The 21,980-nt window shown below is 38.0% G+C and overlaps 1 protein-coding gene across 1 annotated transcript in view; it reads left to right on the top strand.

Moving 5' to 3' along the window:
• Window positions 1-21,357, top strand: part of CD302 (CD302 molecule) — a 59,292-nt gene extending 37,935 nt beyond the window's left edge. The window contains exons 5-6 of the mRNA XM_043994959.1: window positions 1,299-1,325; window positions 19,672-21,357. Coding sequence (XP_043850894.1) covers window positions 1,299-1,325; window positions 19,672-19,868 — 224 coding nt within the window. The 3' untranslated portion in view covers window positions 19,869-21,357. The remainder of the gene's footprint in view (window positions 1-1,298; window positions 1,326-19,671) is intronic.
• Window positions 21,358-21,980: the final 623 nt, after the last annotated feature.

The following is a 21,980-nucleotide window of genomic DNA, read 5'->3' on the forward strand; positions in this document are numbered from 1 at the left end:
ACTGGAGTGGTTGGCCATTTCCTTCTCCATCGTATTTTACAGATGAGGAAACTGAGGCAAACAGGGTTAAGCAACTTGCTCAGGGTCACACAGCTAAGCAAGTATCTGAGACCAGATTCAAACTCAGGAAGATGAGTTTTCCTGACATCAGGCCCAAGACTCTATCCACTGTAACACCTAGCAGCTCCTTTTTCCTTTACATTGGCAATAATCCCCCTTTCAATTTAACTTTACAACCAGAACTCTAGAGAGGCCTTGATTATTTTCCACTTGTACTTATAAAAACTCCCACACTAACCTCTCTAGTTAAAGCAATGCAGTAAGTCATAATGACAGTATAAGTGCTTTTCATTCACTGAACCATTCTATTTGTTCAACTTTTTTAGAATTGTGACCAGGCCAATATGCAAATATTTTGTACTGGTAGGACCCCAGACACAGTTATGGAGCATATTTAAACATAGGGAAATGAACATACCCCTCCCTTTTCACCAATGTCATTGTTGGCCAGTGGCACCAAGACAACCAACCACAATTTTAATTGCTTATTATGTCACTGCTTGTGTTGACTGACATCTTAGAGGCAACAACAACAACAAGGCAACAACAAAAGCAGCACTGGTAGGAACTTATTAGGCCTTCCTCCCCTTGCCTCTTTGCTCAAGACATCACCTGGTGATGTCATAGGTCCTCTGTGATAAAGAAAAGAGGAACACCCACCAGCTGATTGAACATAAGATCCCAGTCTGAGGATACTGTTGCTGTGCACTGAAGCAAGCAATCAGACTGCTACTTACTGTCTTCTCCATTGCTTTTAAAATAACTTGGGTAGGGCAAGGAAGGGAGAAGACTTCCAGGTTATCTGCAAATGGGGCAAAGGACCTCAGTACCCCCATCCTATCTGTGTCCTTGTGTTCCTGGATGATGCATTATTGTTTGATAAATATAAAAACATTTGCCATTAGAAAAAATGGGGAGGGAGGGGAAGGGAAGAATAGTTGGCATATATTTAATTGTAATGAAGTAAAATAAAATTTATTTTGCTATAAAATTCTTGTAGTTAAATTGGCATTTAAGTCTACTAATACAATAATCACACTCCTATTCTTAAATTTTCATAAAGAAAAAAAAGAGGTTTCTTAAGTTCTGGGCATTGGCAATTGAAATTTTATAGTACAGGCATACTATTACCATTGTTTGGGCTTGTTTTTGTTTTTTGTTTTAGATTGTGTCCTTCACATGCCCTGAAGCAGGACATGTGAATTCTGATTAAATTCTGATTTCCTTTTTTTTTCCAGTTTCTTATGAAAAGAAATACTTACCAGGTGAGTATTATTCTTTGCTTTAAATTTAATTAATACTGTACTGTACTATACACATGTACTTGTAGATATAGGTCATCTTTGCCCTTTAATTTTTATTTTCTTTTGGGTCCTCGAATCAAAGATTATTTAAACAAATGGTCCATTGAATGAACTGTCTACACTTTACTATGAGTGGGACAAAAAGCTACTTGTTCATCTGCCTCACATGTTAGATGTTTTCCTCCAAAGTCTAACTCAAATGCCAGGTCCTCTAGAATACCTTTTTCAATTCCCCTTTCACAAAACATCTTTCCCATTAGACCTGGCATAATATTTTGTTTTATGTTTCCTAGTACCCCTTTTCATGTAATACCACTGAGTGTCGTTCACAAGTATAGGAAAGGGGACATGCAGACAGCATTTAGTCTGAGGCAGACATGGGGATTGCAAGCTCAATCTGAGTAAACAGTGTCATGTGCTAGTCAAAAAAAAATGTCATCTAAAGAGACATTAATAAAGGCATGACTTACTGGAATCAGGAAATGCTAGTCTCTCTGATGTTTTTCATTTGTTTGGTCATGTCTGACTTTTCATGGTCCCATGGGCCATAGCACACCAGGTCCTTCTGTCCTCTACTATCTCCCAAAGTCCATCCAAGCTCATGTTCATTGCTTCCATGACACTAGGTCTCTCTGTACTCTGTCCAAGTCAGACAACAACCAGAATGGCATGTTCTTTTCTAATCTCCACAACTTATGTAGGACACTGATAATACTCAGGGCAAACAGGATATTGAAAGACTTTGAGTCTATGCTATATGAAAACTGAGTGAAGGACTGAGGATGTCTGACCTAGGGAAGAGAAGACAGGAAAGACATGTCAGCTATCTTCAAGTCTTTGAAGGGCTGTCATTTGAACGAGGCATTATCCAATTTATCCTATTTGGCCCCCGAGGACAGAAGCAAGAACAGTGTGTGCAAGTTACAAAGGAGCAAATTTAGGCTTGAGGTCAGAAAACCTTTTTCACAATTAAAAATATTCCAAAGAGGAAGAAGGTGGTAAGTTCACATTTATTGCTGTTGTTCAGTCATTTTTCAGTCGTCTGACTCTTTGTCACCCCATTTGAGGTTTTCTTTGCAAAGATACCAAAGTGGTTTGTGATTTCTTTCTGTAGTTCATTTTACAAATGAGGAAACTGAGACAAGGTTAAGTGACTTGCCCAGGGTCACACAGCTAGTAAGTGCCTGAGGCCAGATTTAAACTCAGGAAGATGAGTGCTCCTGACTCTGGGCCGTGTGTCCTAACCACTATAGCACCTGACTGCCCTCCCATTTATTAGAGGTCCTCAAACAGACATTGAATGAGCATTTGTCAGATATGTCACAGTGGGGATTCCTCTCAGGTATGAGTTGGAACAAGTGTCTGCTATAGTCCTTCCAATGCTAAAATTCTATGATTCTTCCATTTTTACCCACCTACTAAATTGGAAACTCCTTAAAGACAGAGATAATATCTTACAAGGGCAGCTAAGTGGCACAATGGATAGAGGGCCAGGCCTGGAGTCAGGGAGACCTGAGTTCAAATCTAGCATTAGACACTTACTAGCTCTGTGTCCCTGGGCAAGTCACTTACTCCTGTTTGTCTTAGTTTCCTCATCTGTAGAATGAGCTGAAGAAGGAAATGGTGAAACATTCCAGTATCTTTGTCAAGAAAACCCAAGAGGGGTCACAAAGAGTCAGATAAAACTGGAAAAGAACTAAACAAATCTCTTCCTTTGCCTAACACAAGCACAATAAGTGCTTAACAAATGCTTGTTATCCTGAATTGCATTGAAAAGTTACACTTGAAATTTTTATATCGAATCATATATTCCCATAGACTTGCATAATAATTTCAGAGATACATTCCAATGGAAAATTACTTTGTCCTAGGTAATAATATTCACACCTGCAAATGTTAATTTCACTTCAAGGAGCATCTGTCCTCCTCAGTATTTAATTCTGTGTGCATTTAATTCTTCCACATAACTCCTGCAGGAAAAGTTAATTAAATGGATAATTAATCAACATGGCCTTTTCAAACATTCATTTGTATATGCTAAAATACACCACGCAGTTCTCATTACAATAGTAGTTTTCACTGATTTTATGGTACATGCATATTTGTAAGTAGTCAGTGGTTTGGGCATTGTTTCAGGTTTTTGGTAAACTTATACATTAGAAGAGACCATGACAAGAATTCCCAGAATTCACTGAACTTCCACTTGAACAATTTCAATTTCAGATTGCTCACTAGGGTATCCAAAAATGAAAGCAGGAGATTCTATTTCTGGACATCTATAATAATTAAAAGGAAACTAAGGTAAACAAGGTTGAGTGACTTGCCCAGATCTCACAGCTAGCAAGTGTCTGAGGCCAGATTTGAACTCAGGAAGATGAGTGTTCCTGACTCTGGGCCCTGTGTTCTAACCACTGTGCCACCTGACTGCTCTCCCATTTATTAGAGGTCCTTGAGCAGACATTGGATGAACATTTGTCACATATGTTACAGTGGGAATTCCTCTCAGGTATGAGTTTGAAACATATATACCAAAATATGCCTTCTTGCAAGTTCTTCTCATTGGCCCCCTTTTTGCCCTTTAGTCACACAGATAGACACTATTCCATGTTTCACATAAGAGCTTTTCAAATATTTGAAAGTATGTGTCATGTTCACTCTAATTCTCTTCTTTAAATGAAATAACAATTCTTTCAACCAATCCTCAAGTTTATTGAACAAAATTCAATGTATAATTGTACAAGGCACTGAGAAAGCCATAAGGATAAGACAGACTCTTCCCTCAACAAGCTTATGATCTAGAGGTAGACAGAAATAACTTTTTTTTTTTTTTTTTTTTTTTTGCGTGGGCAAATGATGGTTAAATGAAGTCACACAGCTAGTAAGTGTCAAATGTCAGAGGCTGGATTTGAAGTCAGGTCCTCCTGAATCCAGAGCTGGTGCTTTATCCACTGCGCCACCTAGCTGCCCCAGAAACAACTTTGATATCAAGTTGAATGTGAAATTACACATTGGAGGCATGAACAAGTTGCTACAAAATGTAATAGGTGGAAAAGATCATTTTTAACTGGAGTCGTGTGGGGATAAAGAAAGGCTTAATGGGATAGGTGGCATTGGGAGGATGAGTAGGATCTTAGCTAGATAAGCAGGAGAAAGAATTTGAACAAAGGCATAGAGATGAATGTGTTTGGGGGTGGGGTGGGGGATAAAGCAGAAGGAAGAACAAGTAAGATAAAATAGGGGGGGGCAGCTAGGTGGCGCAGTGGATTAAGTACCGGCCCTGGATTCAGGAGTACCTGAGTTCAAATCCGGCCTCAGACACTTGATACTTACTAGCTGTGTGACCCTGGGCAACTCACTTAACCCCCATTGCCCCGCAAAAAAAAAAAAAAAAAAAAGATAAAATAGGAAAAGATAGATTGGAATCCAGTTTCAGATCCTCAGTGATCAAGATTGCCCTCCTATGGATGCATTTCAGTTTTTCAGTGCTCATCTCAAAATGTGGCACCCTAAACATACTGTTGTAGGATGACTGCAAAGTGTGGTGCTCCTCTTCCCTCACTTGATCTAAACAATCTTCCTCCAAAGTTCTAATTTCTTGCATCATTGGGGTGAGGAGGTGACTCTAGGTATTCTAAGCTGATGACAGCATATGACCAGCTAATGGACTTTGTCGGAGAACTAGCTTACACTTGGAAAGACTAATCAAAAAGTTTGACTACTGACTGAGAAAGGCATGGAGATGACAAGGTGGCAAAGGCTCAGTCACAACTTGAGTAGTACAGGAAGTAGTCACTGAAGTTTGGAGTTGTGATCTGTGTCAGCAGAGGGAATACCTAATTATGAAATCATGCCTTTTGAAGTTGAAATTACGATGATTTTTGGTTTTAGCAGCTTTGTCATACTTTTAGTTCATACTGGAATTGTGGTTTTACTCCAAGTCATATACACACATACATGTATATGTATACATATGCATATATGTATATGTATATATACCTATGGATATGTATGCATAGAGATTAATCTCAAACCTGCCAATCTGTTATTTTCATAATCTTCCATTCTCCCCTTAAAACAATCAGTGCAAAAAGTAATTTTTACTTTTTAAAACAAGTTTAACTTTGGATCATTTTCATAAGAAGCATGAATTTCTTTTCTGCTATGGAATATACTTTGTATATTTATGTAGTGTTTTGTACCTTTCAGAGTACATTTAGATCCATGATCTCATTTGATAAAAAAAAACTTTTAAAAATACAAATACAAATACAACAAAAATAAAAACTTCTTACATTAATATAATGCTTTAATTTCCCCTTCAACAACACAACTAGGTAGGCAAATGTACTATTATCACCATTTGACAAATGAGGAAACAGGACCTATGAGAAATATGACTTTGCCTGTTACTAACTATCTGAGGTAGGATTTTAACTAGTGTCCTAACTCCATATCTAGCATCTTATTCACATTTCTCTTATGGATATATAAATATATAATTATTTTATTTTACCACCATCCATCCAGCAATGTAGGTAATGCAGTAAATATTATAGCAAATTTTATAGTCAGGAAGATCTGAACTCTAATCTGGCCTCAGGTACTGATTAGCTGTGTGAGCTTGGACTTCTGTCTGCCTGTTTCCTCATCTGTGAATTTGTTGTGAGGATAAAATGAACTGGCATTTGTAAAGTTCTTTGTAAACTTTCAGGTGCTATATAAATGCTAGCTGTTATTATTACTATTTTCATAATAAATTGATTTGTATATATCTTTAAAACATTTATATTTATTATTCACTTATATTTAATTCTTTTAAAAAATTTGTGTTCCAAATTCTTTCCTTCCCTTCCACCCCTCCCCAATTTCCATATTAGCTATGTATTTTTAAAGGAAGAAAAATATTGAGAAAATTATGCTTTAATTTGCATTCTGAGCTCATCAGTTCTCTCTCGGGAGGTGGATAGCATTTTTCAACATAAGTCCTTGTTCTCCTGGTTCTACTCACTTCACTTTGTTCATATAAGTCTTTCCAGGTTTTTCTGAGAGCATCCTGTTCATCATTTCTTATAGCACAACAGTATTACATCACAATCATATATTACAACTTGTTCAGCCATTCCCCAGTTGATGGGCATCCCCTCAATTTCCAATTCTTTGCCACCAGAAAAAGAGTTGCTATAAACATTTTTTTACATATACGTCCTTTTCATTTTTTAAAATGAAATTAGGGGGCATCTAGGTGCAGTAGATAAAGCACTAGCCCTGGATTCAGGAGGACCTGAGTTCAAATGTGACCTCAGACACTTGACACTTACTAGCTGTGTGACCCTGGGCAAGTCACTTAACCCCCATTGCCCAGCAAAAAACCAAAAAAAAAAAACCAACAAAAAAAATATCTCTTTAGGATACAGACCTATAAGTGGTATTGTTTGGTTTTATAGTCCTTTGGGCATAGTTCCAAATTGTTCTGCAGAATGGTGGAATCAGTATACTTCACCAACAGTGCATTAGTGTCTCAATTTTCCCACATCCTCTCCAACCTTTGTCATTTTCTTTCTCTGTCATATTAGCCACTCTGATAGGTGTGTGGTGTAATTTGCATTTCTCTGATCGTGATTTAGAACATTTTTTTCATATGACTATAGTTTTGATTACTTTACCTGAAAACTACCTGTTCACATCTTTTGACCATTTATCAGTTGAGGAATTTCCAAACATTTGATGCAGTTCTCTATATATTTGAGAAATTAGATTTTTATCAGAGAAACTTGCTATAGAATTTTTTTCAGTTATGATAACTATGTGGTTGTTTCCCTCCATCCTATTTTCCCCATTTTATCCTACTCTCCCTCTCCTTTTACCTTGTCTATTCTCAAAAGTGTTTTGTGGGGCAACTATGTGGTTCAGTGGATAAAGCACCAGCCCTGGAATCAGGAGGACATGAGTTCAAATCTGACCTCTGACACTTGACAATTACTACTTGTGTGACCCTGGGCAAGTTACTTAACCGTCATTGCCCCACAAAAAAAAAAAAGAAAAATTGTTTTGCTTCTAACTTTTACCTGCCCCAATCTTCCCTCCTTTCTATCACCCCCACCCCAATCTTACTTACTTTCCTGTATGGTTAAGATAGATTTCTATATCCAACTGAGTGTGTATGTTTTTCCCTCTTTGAACCAATTCCAATAAGAGTAAGGTTTATGTGCTCCCACCAAATTTCTTCATCAAGGGGGCAGCTATGTGGTACAGTGGATAAAGCACCAGCCCTGGATTCAGGATTACCTGAGTTCAAATCTGGCCTCAGACACTTGACACTTACTAGCTGTGTGACCTTGGACAAGTGACTTAACCCCCATTGCCCCACAAAACAAAACAAATTTATCATCCCCTTCACTGTAAAAACTCTTTCATACCTTTTAGTTTATCCTATTCTACCTCTCCTTTTCCCCTTCTCCCAGTGCATTTCTCTCTCACCCCTTAATTTTATTTTTTAAGGTAATTATCCTATCATATTCAACTCACACCTTCTGTCTATGTGTACTTCTTCTAACTGCCCTAATAATGAGAAAATTTTTAGGAGTTACAAGTTTCATTTTTCCATATAGGAATGTAAACAGTTTAACCTTATTGAATGCCTTATGATTTCTCTTTCTTGGTTTACTTTTTTATGGTATTTGAAAGTCAAAATTTTTATTTAGCTCTGATCTTTTCATCAGGAATGCTTGAAAGTCCTCTATTTCATTGAATAATCATTCCCCCTGCCCTGCCCATGAAAGACTATATTTGCTGGGTAGGTGATTCTTGGTTGTAATCCTAGCTTTTTTGCCCTTTGGAATATCATATTCCCAGCCATCCAATCCTTTAATGTAGAAAATGTTAAATCTTGACTGTAGCTCCATGATATTTGAATTGAATTTTCTTTTTTGGCTGCTTGCCAAAGACGAGACCTGGAAGTTCTGGAATTTGGCTATAACAACCCTTGGAATTTTCTTTTGGGGCTCTATTTCAGGAGGTGATCTGTGAATTCTTTCCATTTATATTTTACCCTCTGGTTCTAGAATATCAGGACAATCTTCCTTGATAATTTCTTGAAGGATGATGTCTAGGCTCTTTTTTTATCATGGCTTTCATGTAGTCCAATAAATCTTAAATTATCTCATCATTTCTTATAGCACAATAGTAAGTACTTTGTCTAAATCATATTCCAGAATTTGTTCATCCATTTCCCAATTGATGAGCATCCTCTCAATTTCCAATTCGTTGCACCATGAAAAGAGATGCACCTCCTTTTAAAGTCAGAAATGATAGTTTTTAAGACTTACACATATCATCTTCCAATATAAGAATGTAGTTTAACTTTATTAAGTCCCTTATGGTCCCTCCTTCATGTTTACCTTTTTATGCTTCTCTTGAATCTTCCGTTTGAATGTATAAATTTTATTCAGCTCTGCTCTTTTCATCCAGACTAATATAGTCTCAGACACTTATTCATTGTGTGACCCTGGGCAAGTCATTTAACCCTGTTTGCCTCAGTCCCCTCATCTGTAAAATGAGCTGGAGAAGGAAATGGCAAACCACTCCAGTATCTTTACCAAGAAAAAAACAAATGGGCTCATGAAGAGTCTAACACAACTGAAATGAATAATCAACAACCACAACAATTTCATCAGGAATGTGTGAAAGTCTTTTATTGCATTAAATATGTTTCCCCTCCCCCACACCCAGTTTTGCTTGGTAAATTCTTTTTTTTTTTTTTTTAGTGAGGCAATTGGGGTTAAGTGACTTGCCCAGGGTCACACAGCTAGTAAGTGTTAAGTGTCTGAGGCCAGATTTGAACTCAGGTACTCCTGACTCCAGGGCCGGTGCTCTATCCACTGCGCCACCTAGCTGCCCCCTGCTTGGTAAATTCTAATCCTCACTCCTTTGTCTTCCAGAATTTCATATTCCAAGCCCTCTGTTTCTCTAATGTGTAAGCCATTAAATCTTGTGTGATCCTGACTCTGGTTCCATGATATTTGAATTGTTTCTTTTTGGCTGCCTGAAGTATTTTCCCCTTGACTGGGCGCTCTGGAATTTGGCTATAATATTCCTGGGACTTTTCATTTTGGGATCTCTTTCAGGAGGTAATTGGCAGAGTCTTTCAATTTCTATTTTACACTCTCAATCTAAGTTATCAGGGCAGTTTTATTTGATACTTTCTTGAAATGTGATGCTCAGGCTCTTTCTTTGATCATGGATTTCAGGTATCCCAATAATTCTTAAATTATCTCTCCTAGATCTTTTGTTCAGTTCAGTTGTTCTTCCCATGAAATGTTTCACATTTTCTTCTATTTTTTCATTTTTTTAAACTTTTATTGTTTTTTGATATCTTGTAGAGTTGTTAGCTTCCATTTGCCCAATGCTAATTTTTAAGGAGCTATTTTCTTCAGTGAGCTTTTGTAGATCTTTTTCCATTTAGCCAATTTTATTTTTTAATGAGTTCTTCAATAAATATTTGTGCCTCCTTTTCCATTTGGCTAATTCTGCTTTTTAAGGCCTTATTTTCTTCACTATCTTTGTCCTCTTTTACCAAGTTGTTAATTTTTTTCATAATTTTCTTTTATCACTAATTTCTTTTCCCAATTTTTCCTCTACCACCCATCCCTTTTTAAAAACTCTTCCAGGAATTTCTGTTGGGCTTTCATTCAATTAGCATTATTCTTTGAGGCTTTCTTTGCAGCTGTTATCACATTTTTATCTTCTTCTGAATTTTTGCAGAAGCTATAACTGGGTTTAGTTTACAAACTACTTCCCCCATTTCATTTTTATACTGTACTTCACAAAAATTGACATATTTTTGTTTTTCAATTTTTATTTTCTGCTGCTTTACATAAATATAATTTCTGAATATACCACACACACACACACCCCTGACCTAGCAAGCCGTTTCTTGTAAAAGAAAAAGAAAAGGAAAAGAACAGAAAAAGAAGCAGTTTAACAAAAACCAGCTAACATATTAATCAAGTTTGACAGCATCATACGGGTCTATAGTGTCTCACCTCTGCAGAGAGGTAAAGGAAGTATATGTTCTCATTTCTCCTCCAGGAGCAAGCTTCTTGGTCATTATAATCACATAACAGTCATTTTTGTTGTTCTTTTCACTTACATTTTATAGTGATTGTGTATATTGTTTTCCTGGTTCTGCTTACTGTATTCTATATCAGAACATATATGCTTTCTACGCTTCTGTGAATTGTTTGCCCAGTAATTTTTATTATTACATTATGTTCAGTTAATCATTCTTTAATCAGTAGCTATCTACTTTAGTTCTAGTTCTTTGCTACCATAAAAAAATTCTGTTATGTCCTTCCTCCCTTCTTTGCCAGGATGGAAGATTATGGATGTGAAACATTGTAGATACTTCCTGAATATGCTGGTTTCACTGAATTGCTTCCCTCCACCACACCCCCTCACTTTTTAGTCTGTGTTATAAGGGGTGGCTCTCTGATTAGGGAATAGAGGAGAGATATATTTGGAAATAAAGGCAATATAAACAAAAGGTATTAATAAAAGTATTGAAGTTCTACAGCAAATATTTTTACTCAAGCCCTAATTGGTCCTTGTGATTTAAATACCTATGTAGGTTGTCCTACATGCAAATGTATATGAATAAAGATCCAATGATACTTAAAATTTTCAGTTTTTATCCTTTAATTTTAATTTTAGCATATTCCATGTCCTTGCCACTCTATCCTTTTGTCTTCTCAAAACATTTATTTAAAGAACATCACCTGTAATTTCTCATTCATTGCCATTGTAATTTCAATGCATTGTACCCTTTCCTCCTTTGATGGCTCTTGGTTTCTTCCTATTTGTTTCAAATGCTAAATTATCTTTACCTCTCCTTTATTTCTGTTTTGGAATTTGGGTTCCATCCACGCTAGGCTTATTTTCCCCTTCATTATTTTATCTACAGACAGACTCTTCCCTTTCTTTTCTTCTAGAGAATTCAGACAAAGGTATTTTGAAACAACCAGTCTCCTTTTTCTCAGCAAAAGATCTCATCCCTGCTGGGGTCTTTTGTTGCTGTTGTTGTTCCATTTAATCACCCCTAGGTCCTTTACCTGTTTTCCTTTTCCTCACACTCCAAATTCAATGTCATCATCTTATCTCTTTTCTTCCATCTGCTCCAGGAAACTCCCCTCTTGCTTTCTTCCTCATCTTAAGGCCCCAAAAGACTTCCCCACATTCTGTTGGACAGAGGTTACCATCTTTCTTCCTCTTGCACTTTTTTAGGCTTTTAGAACAAGGCCTATTTTTCTTTTATTATGACACATTGTTGGACAATTAGCATAAATGTGGCTTTTATTATCACAAAGATTTCACAGTTCCCTTTTATATGGGAGGTAGTCAGAATCTTGATCTTGACTTTGTACTAGCTTCCTTATTTCCTGTGCTTGCTGGCTTGAGTTGCTACATCTGATATTCATAGGATCATAGATTTAATGTTGGAAGAAATCTGAGGTGATTCAGTCCAACCCTTTCATTTTATAGATGAGGAAACTGAGAACTAGAAAAGTTAAGTGCCTAATCTAAGGTAAATGTGTCAGAGTTGGGATTTGAACCCAGGAAATGATTTGTAAGATCCCTTCTACCTCAAAATTGATCGCTGTGTTCCTCCGACCCCAAATCCTATGCTCTTTTCACTGTCCCACAATCGTTGGCAGACCTCCCAGTCTTCCACTGTCTCCTCTACATCACAGACCACTTTAGCAAAAGTCATGGAAGGTGGGATGGACATTATTTCCATTCGACTTTAGATAAAGTATAAGGTATTCCTGCCCCCACCCCCACCCCTTTACAATGATACAAAGTGACAGGGCTGACACTAGGTCTGCAAGCTTCCAAGTCCAGGTCTCTCTGTATAGTCATACTGTCCTATGTATGGGCAAGGCTTCTACTTTACATTCAATTTGAAGGCATTTATGAAGCACTTGTAGTGGCAGTGGCACTATGCCAAGCCCTACTTTGCACTTCTTTTGGATATACGTGTCTCCCCTTATGTAAAGAGAAAAAATTTGAGGCCCAGATACATAAAAACATTGAAAAATGTTAGTTACTAAAAATTGTTATTACTTTATCATACCATGCTGGTATATTTCAAACTAGCAAACGGCAACCCCACCTTTTCTGTCCCTCTTGATGTGGGCCCCCCAAGCCCTCCAGCTTCTGGTATGTTTTCTTTAGGTGCTGCCACTGCTGGATTAAAAGATTTTAAGAGGCCACCATCAGAATCCTATGAGTTAGTAAATAAATTTGGAGGTCACTCTAAAACTAACTGCTTTACAATTCTAGCCACGGAATTGATTGGAACTCATTTAATGTAACTGATTCCTGATTATGAAGAAAAGCTCTACTGATCCCAGTGGAACATTTTAAAAATATCTGGATCAGTTTAGAATTTAAAAGAATTGCCTCTGAAAATTTGTAAAGAATCCCTTTAGAAATTGCATTGTTAAAAAAAGTCTGTTTTCTTACTTAATATTAATCATAATTGCCTAAGACTGTATTAGAATAATAAAAAAACCACTCCCCCAACATGCTTAAATCTTTCATTAAAACATCTGGGGGGGGGGGAAGGGCGGCTAGGTGGCGCAGTGGATAGAGCACTGGCCCTGGATTCAGGAGTACTTGAGTTCAAATCCAGCCTCAGACACTTGATGCTTACTGGCTGTGTGACCCTGGGCAAGTCACTTAACCCCCATTGCCTCACCAAAAAACAAAAAAACAAAACAAAACATTTTGGCATTTAACCAGTGGTCTCTATGGAAGGCTCAGGAACTGCTCAAAAATACTCTATTGTGGCTTATGTTCCTCACCTGTATCACAGAACTTTAGAGCTAGAAGAGAACTAGATTATCTAGTTCCAACCACTTAATTTTTACATATTTAAAAACTAAGGGCCAAGGCAGCTAGGTGGCACAGCAGATAGAGCACTGGCCCTGGAGTCACGGGGGACCTGCATTCAAATTCACTTCAGACACTTACTAGCTGTGTGACCTTGGGAAAGTCACTTAACCCCAATTACCTTAACCATGCCAGGACCATCTCCAGTCATCCTTATACATGTCTTACTGGACCCAGATGGCTCTGAGGTTGGTGACCTTGCACAGCCCATCTTCACTTAAATCTAATTCAGTGCAAGTCATGGCATCACCCCGATGTCAGGTTCTCTTCAAGAATGAAGGACAAACGGGGGCAGAGCCAAGATGGCGGAGGAAAGGCAGTGAGCTCCCGAACTCATGACATGATCGCTCCAAAAAACATCCAAATAACACCATAGGAAAACGCCCAGAGCAGCAAAATTCACAGAAGAATGTGCTGAAATCATCTTCTAACCAAGAACGGCTTGGAAGGTGAGAAGGAGGGAGCTGCTGTGCTGATACAGGAGTCGGGCCCAACCACACAGTCACCCTGACACAGATCTAGTCTCGGGAAGTCCTCACCAGAGAAGGAGATTCCCAGAGCCTCTGAATCAACTGAAGCACCAGTGTTGTCTGGAACTAAGCTCACAGTCTGGTGAGTGGGCTGAGCCCTGGGCAGGGGAAGAGACTACAGGGGTCTATGCTGGTGCTAAGGCAGAACTTGGATTTTACACCCCTGCTGAGAACCAGGATGTAGGCTTGAGTAGCAGTGGCCCAGGTGGGGGAGGGGCACAGGCCCGTCAGAGCTAACAACCACAACACACAAAGCTGGTTGATTAGCAAGTTGGTCTGGGGTCATCTAGGACCAGGAAACAGGCTGGGCAAGGGAAGAACCTGATTCTCCTTAAATCATACCACCTGGGACTTCTTAAGCTTGGGATACTGCAGCCTGGAAACAGTGCCCCACTTTAAGGAGATAAAAGTCTAGTAAAAGAAAGGCAAGATGAGCCAACAGAGAAAGGTGAGGACCATAGAAAGTTTCTTCAGTAACAAGGAAGACGTCAACATCAGGGCCCCTATATCGAAAGCTTCCAAGAAAAATATGAATTGGTCTCAGGCCATAGAGGTGCTCAAAAAGGACTTTGAAGATATAGTTAGAGAGGTAGAGGAAAAAATGGAAAGAGAAATGAGGGTGATGCAGGAAAGACATGAGAAAAAAGTCAACAGCTTGAAAAGTCAAATGGAAAAGGAGGTACAAAAGCTCTCTGATGAAAATAATTGCCTAAGAATTAGGACTGAACAAATGGAAGCCAGTGACTTTATGAGAAACCAAGACACAATAAAGCAAATCCAAATGAATAAAAAAATAGAGGGCAATGTGAAATATCTTCTGGGAAAAACTGCCGACCTAGAAAATAGGTCCAGGAGAGATAATGTGAAAATTATTGGTCTACCTGAAAACCATGATCAAGGAAAGAGCTTAGACACCATCTTCCAAGATATTCTGAGGGGAAATTGCCCTGAAATTCTAGAAGAAGAAGCTAGAATAGAAATTGAAAGAATCCACCAATCACCTCCAGAAAGAGATCCCAAAAAGAAAACTCCTAGGAGTATTATAGCCAAATTCTAGAGCTCTCAGGTCAAGGAGAAAATATTGCAAGCTGCCAAAAAGAAAGAATTCAAGTACTGTGGAGCCCCAGTCAGGATAGCACAAGATCTACATTAAAGGACCAGAGGGCATGGAATATGATATTCCAAAGGGCAAAGGAAATGGGATTACAACCAAGAATCACCTACCCAGCAAAACTCAGCATTATCTTTCAGCAGAAAAAATGGGACTTTAATGAAAAAAGAAGACTTTCAGATATTTGTGATGAAAAGACCTGAACTGAATGGCAAATTTGACTTTCAAATACAAGACCCTAGAGAACCATAAAAAAATTGAAGCTGGGGGACACACCTGGGGTCGTACAGTGGGCGACTGTCTTGTGTCTGAGGCCGGGTTTTGGCTGGGATCCCCCTGGGTCCAGTGGTGATGATTTGTCCACTGTGTCACTTAGCTAGATGATAACATCTTTAGGGTGAAATTGAGGGGTGAAGGGAATTCACTGGGGGGGGGGGGAAGGGCAGAAGTGAAATCCTACATGAAAGCAACAGGAAAAGGCTTATGGAGTGGGGGAAGAGATGGGAAAGTAGTAGGGCAGTAAATGAATTTTACACTCATCAGAAAACACTCAAAGATCTTAAACTCATCAGAGCTGCCTCAAGGAGGGACTAACAGACACACCCAACTGGGTGGAGTAATCTATTTAATCTGGGCAATAAATGATTTTAACACTCATCAGAATTGGCTCAAAGACCTCAATCTCATCAGAATTGGCTCAAGAAGGGAATAACATACACACTCAACTGGGTGGAGTAATCTCTCTAACCCTGCAGGAAAATAGGAGGGGAAGGGGATAAAGAGAGAGGGGCAAAAGAAGGAAGGGAAGAGTGGGGGAGGGGACAGACAGAAGCAAATCCCTTTTTTTTTCATGTTCCTTCAGTTACTTTATTTCAATCTTTCCTTTTTTTTTTTTAATGTATAAGGTATTTTATTTTTTCCGTTACATGTAAAGATAGTTCTCAACTTTTGTTTATACAAGCTTTACAATTTCAGACCTTTCTCCCTCCCTCCCCTCCCTCCCCCCCTCCCCTAGACAGCAGGTAATCTGATATAGGTTATATCTATATATCTCTATACATATACATATAGATATAGATATATACACACACATATATATATACACATAATAACATTAATCCTATTTCTGCATTAATCCTGTTATAAGAGAAAGAATCAGAGCAGTGATGCAAAACCTCAAAATAGAAAAAAAAAAACCAACAGCACCCAAAACAAAAGAAATAATATGGTTCAATCAGCATCTATACTCCACAGTTCTTTCTTTTTTTTTTTCTTGGATTTGGAGATCCTCTTCTATCATGAGTTCCCTGGAACTCTTCTGTACTATTGCATTGGTGAGAAGAATATAGTCCATCACAGTAGGTCAACACTCAATGTTGATGATACTGTGTACAATGTTCTTCTGGTTCTGCTCATCTCACTCATCATCAGCTCACGTAAGACCCTCCAGGTTTCTCTGAACTCTTCCTGCTCATCATTTCTTACAGCACAATAGTATTCCATTGTATTCATATACCACAACTTGTCCAGCCATTCCCCAATTGATGGGCACCCCCTCAACTTCCAATTCCTTGCTACCACGTAGAGAGCAGCTATAAATATTTTTGTACATGTGGGTCCCTTTCCCCCCTCCTTGATTTCTTTAGGCAAAAGACCTAAAAGTGGAATTGCTGGGTCAAAGGGTATGCACAGCTTTATTGCCCTTTGGGCATAATTCCAAATTGCTCTCCAGAATGGTTGGATCAGCTCACAGCTCCACCAACAATGCATTAGTGTTCCAATTTTCCCACAGCCTCTCCAACATTTATCATCTTCTCTTTTTGTCATTTTAGCCAATCTGATAGGTGTCAGGTGGTACCCCAGAGTTGTTTCAATAGCAAATCCCTTTTGAAGAGTGATAGGATGAAAGAAGATGGATAATAGAATAAATATCATGGGGAAGGGAATAGGATGGAAGGGAAACAGTTAACAATAGTAATCATGAAAAAGAGAAAAGGGGAAAAAATTGTACAAAAAATATTTATAGCAACTCTTGGTGGAGGCTAAGAATTGAGAATCAAGGGAATGTCCATCAATTGAGGAATGATGGAAAAAGCTGTGTTATATGATTGTAGTAGAATGGTCTTGTACTACAGGAAACGACAAACAGGATGATCCCTGAAAAATCTTGAAAGACTAATGAACATCGATGTATAGTGAAGTGATCAGAGTTGAGAGGACATTGTGCATAGTGACAGCAGTATTGTTCAATGAGCAATTGTGAATGACTTAACTCCTCTCAGCAGTGCAATGATCCAAGACAATCCCAAGGAATTAATGAGGAAGCTTACTATGCACCCCTATAGAAAGAACTGATAAAAAGAACACTTGTGGATTGTACATATATAACCTGATTGCGATCTTGTGGAGGGCAGAGGAAAGGGAGGGAGGGAGAAAAATTTGGATCTTATGAAAATGAATGTTGAAAATTACCCTTACATGTAAATGGAAAATAAAATGTTTGTTGCTAAAAAAAAAAAAAAAGAAAAAAAGAATGAAGGACAAACAAGAAGAAACCGAGGGCCCAAAAGGAGAAGTAATTTGCCTAAGGCCATGTCAATGACATAGTCCAGATGCAAACAGGGGTCTTCTGACTTTAAATCCAGTGCTTTTTGCATTATGAAAAAAGGGTCCTCAGGGCAGTATTTCTCCCAGTAGCTTTTTATTATCACCAAAATTTAGCCATTACTGACATGAATTTACAAGTAGTCATGAAAGCCATTTAAAAAAATAAGATATGAGAGCTATTATCATTATACAAAAATAAATACACATACAAATAAAGTTCTACGTGGTAGGAACTCAGATATCTTCATATGCCTTTGTGTCTTGCTGCCATTTATGACCGTCTTTAGTGAATGTTTTTCCCTCCCTTACTTGCAAACCAATCCTCTTAGATTTATCTAGCTGAATTATCTCACATAAAGATGGGGGCACTTAAAGGAAAGAACTACATGCTTGCACATTTTGACAAAACTTTGTGAATATCAAATTGCATAGTTACCTGTAAATAATCCAGAGAGCCAAAAGACTTTTGTTATACCACCCTTGAAAAGTATTTTTCCCCCAGCTAAGAATAATTTAACAATAATTATGATCATAATTATAATTAAATGATAATAGCTGATATATATATATATATAGTGCTACACTGTTTAGCACTTTACAATTATTCTCATTTTATCCTAATAACCTTGGGAAGTAGGTGCTATTGATTTGCATAGCTAATGTCTAAGATTGCATTTGAACTCAGGTCTTTTGGACTCCGTACCCAGGAATCTCAGAGATTACCTGGGTTCAACCCTAAACTTCTTAGGAAATCTGTAAAATTAGGGAGATGATCTAAAAGATCCAGTGTAGCCTTCAACTGTATAAATCTATGTCTCTATGATCCCGAAAAGGAAATGATTTATGCAAGGTCACACAAGTATTAAGTCATGTTCAATAATATGACAGAAAAGCAAACTATTAAGCCTCCAATTAGAAAGTAACAACTAATTACAGTTGCTCATGGGCAATAAACAGGTTTGATACAGACTTTAAAGTTGGAAAGAGCTTAGGCAAATGCCTAGGCAAAGACTTGGAAGATGGGTTGAAATTTTAGCTGAAATATTAACATACTATGCTTTTTTCCCCTCTTGTTGATAAATGAGATTACAAAATCTGGCTACTTGAGAGGTAAATAAAAGTTGATTATGATAGCAAAAAATGTAAATTTTCTAATAATTACATTAATTTACTGCAGTTTAGTGATATTTTGTGAAAACAAATATCCCTGGGAACAGTGGAAAAGGAACCTAGTGGGTATCTAAGAGCAGTGCAACATATAACCAAAGAGGATCTTCAAAGGACGGGTACAGAAGAGGCCTTCAGGAAATAGTGACAGCAAAAGATGGGCTGGGTCACGTGTCAAAAGCAAAAGGTGATAGGTGGACAGGCAGCATTCTATAGGTGTCCTTGTTTGATGAGATGGAGGAAAGTCTCTGGCCTTTCTTCTTGTGGTGACATAACAGGTCTCCTAATATGGGTCTGCACAGAGGGATTTTAATCTGCCATCACTGCAGTGAACATACAAACCCATGAGATTACAATTTCATTAAATGCCTCTTATGTGCCAGGCACTTAGACGTGGGGAATATAAAGAAAAAAGAATCCAATGGTTCACACCTTCAATAAGCTTACGTTCTATTGGGGGAGACAACAACATAAATAAAAGGTAATTTGGCGAAGGAGACACTTGGGAGAGTTGATGAAGTCCTGGAAAACTAGGGAGTCTAAAAGGAAGAGAGGAGGAAGGAGTACAGGGGGGACAACCTGTGCAGACAGGAAGACGAAAGACGGATTGTCTCATGTTAAGAATATGGAAAAAGTCAGTTTGGCAGGGTCACAGATTACGTGAAAAGTAGTAGTGTACAATGAGGCTGGAAAGGTGGGCTAGGGTTACGTTCTTAAAGGGATTGAAATGCTAAGACATATAACCAAATGCTATGTGATCCTAGAAGCAAGAGAGAGCCACTGGGGTTTAATGAGCAGAACAGCATGGTGAGACCTATGCTTTAGGAAACTTACTAGTAAGATAAAACTTAGCCAGAATCCATTACACCAATATTTCTCAACTGTTGAAACTTGGACAGTCTGGTCCCTAACATTTAAATTTTTTCTTTCTTTTCCTTTACAGATAACCATATTTTAATCACAGCATTGGTGATTGCCAGCACTACTGTCCTGACAATTACAGCAGTAGTGGTTTGGTTCCTCTACAAAAGAAATCTAACTTCTGGCCTTACAAATACAGCCTACACAACAGCACCTCAACTTTCTTATAATGACGACTGTATTCTAGTAGATGCAGAAGAAAATGAATATGTTGCTTAGTTTCAATAAGTATTAATAGTTTCAGATATAGATATCAAAAGCAGTATTTTGAACAGTAAGTTCAAAAGTTTTTTTAATTACAAAATCATTTTTCTACTTATGTAGGAACTAAAAATTTTATTTCTGCATAATCCAATCATACTGGAAACAATTCCCTAAAAAGTAAAACATGTATGTATCTGTGTGTATCTTTAAAGTAAAACTGTAGATTAGAAATGGAAGAAACCTTAGAAATCACCTAGTCCAATACCCTCATTTTTCAGATGCGGAAAAAGACTGAGTCTATATGTATAGCTAATGCAATTGCAGTTTACGTAAAACATTAAATATAACAATGGTGTCACGATGGAACCTATTTATAGATGATATATATACTCTTGTGCTACACACAATAGGTATTAATAGAACCTGTGATTGGAATCCAAGGCCTCTGACTCCAAATCCTGTTCTTTCCACTAGATCAGTTACCATGAAAGAAAATCAGTCTCATCACTTATCACAGTTTATTTCTCTATTCACTTTATTCACAAGGAATATATACTGAGATATGGATGAGACCTTAGTGGTCTAGTCCATCTCCCTCATTGTTACAGAGGTTGTGAGTTGCATTTCACAGATAAGCAGCAGTCAAAATTTGCATCCAGGAGCTATCTTTAAATCCAGTGCTATTTGCAATATATCACTGTCCTGCATACCATTTAGCTGATTCCAAAAATCAAAGAACAAAAACAACATTGAGGACAAAAGAATAAGATTGTATGCTTTGAAGGAAATCTACCCCCCCCCCCAATTTTAAGAGATGGCAGCATTGTTAAATTGCTTAGCTTCATAAAGTATCTGCTTTGAAGGGTTCAAGTTATTTGTATAACTGCTGGGGCAGGTAAATGCTGGTATCCTATTAGTTCAGGTTTAATTTAGGGATAGAAAGAGGTACCTCTAAGTCATGGTCTTCATATACTTGGTTGGTCAGAGGAGCTCCAACTCCTCATAGCTGGGACTTTTTGTTCTCTTAGAAAGCTGCATTAAGGAGGGCTGGGGACAATCAGGTCCTGGGGACAGCTTTTGTTGCCTTTCAGGAAAACTAATACTGGTTGTGAGGATCTGATCCTATCACATACCTAATTTTTAGTATTCTCCATTATGAAATGTGGAAATCCCATTTTTTTTTAACTAGCTTATATATAAGCTAACATTTACGATTTAAGCTTTCGCTGAAACAGTTAAATATCAACCCAACCAAATCCCACTAGCTCATAGCATTGTTTAATGCATAAGCGTTCATTTAGTCCATAAAATTGACCCAAACAAGTATTTATCTCACAGTTCTCAGAGTGAGCATAGAAAAAATGGAGGTCACCTGAGTTAGTGGAAGACCTATCATATACCTGCCCTTCCTGGTTACTGCCCAATTTCCCTCCATTCCCCTTGTGAAGTCATATGTAGAAACCCTACAAAAATGAGGAGAAAGAAAATTCTGTCTGGCTACTGATATGGTCCATCCTGTGTTGGTTTGTCCTCTCCATCTTCTTGAATGAGAGCTTCTTGATTGCATCAAGGGGAAATCAAAGGGAAGAAAAACGTGATCCTGCAGCTTCACAAATGCTTGACCCACACAACCAGAACTTATGCTTTAAGACAAAGGTTCTTGACCGGAGGTCCATGAAAAATATATGTACATATGTAGACATATTTATGTGTACATACACACACATATACAATTTCAGTAACTATTTCAACAACGATTGGTTTCCTTTGCAATCTTAGACTACCAGCTAGTTTTTGAACTCCATGTTGCATCTGGTTCAGCGGTCACAGAAACCATCCTCTATGTCCAGAACATACTCTATCTCACTCTCTCAGAATCCAGGCCTTCTTTCTGGGTTCATGTCAGGTGGTTGTTGTTTATCCTTTATTCTGGAAGAGGACCATGACATTGGGTCATGACTTACAGTGAAGTGGATTTAAGAGAGGAAGGGCTGTGACCAGTTTCACACTCTCCTCCTGAACTGCCCAGTGGCAAGATATACATCAGGGCAACTGGAGATGGCCCTGGATTTTTGAGGCAATCAGGGTTAGGTGACTTAGCCAGGGTCACACAGCTAGTGTCAAATG

The sequence above is a fragment of the Dromiciops gliroides genome, chromosome 3, assembly GCF_019393635.1.
Source record: "Dromiciops gliroides isolate mDroGli1 chromosome 3, mDroGli1.pri, whole genome shotgun sequence".
Taxonomy (NCBI): domain Eukaryota; kingdom Metazoa; phylum Chordata; class Mammalia; order Microbiotheria; family Microbiotheriidae; genus Dromiciops; species Dromiciops gliroides.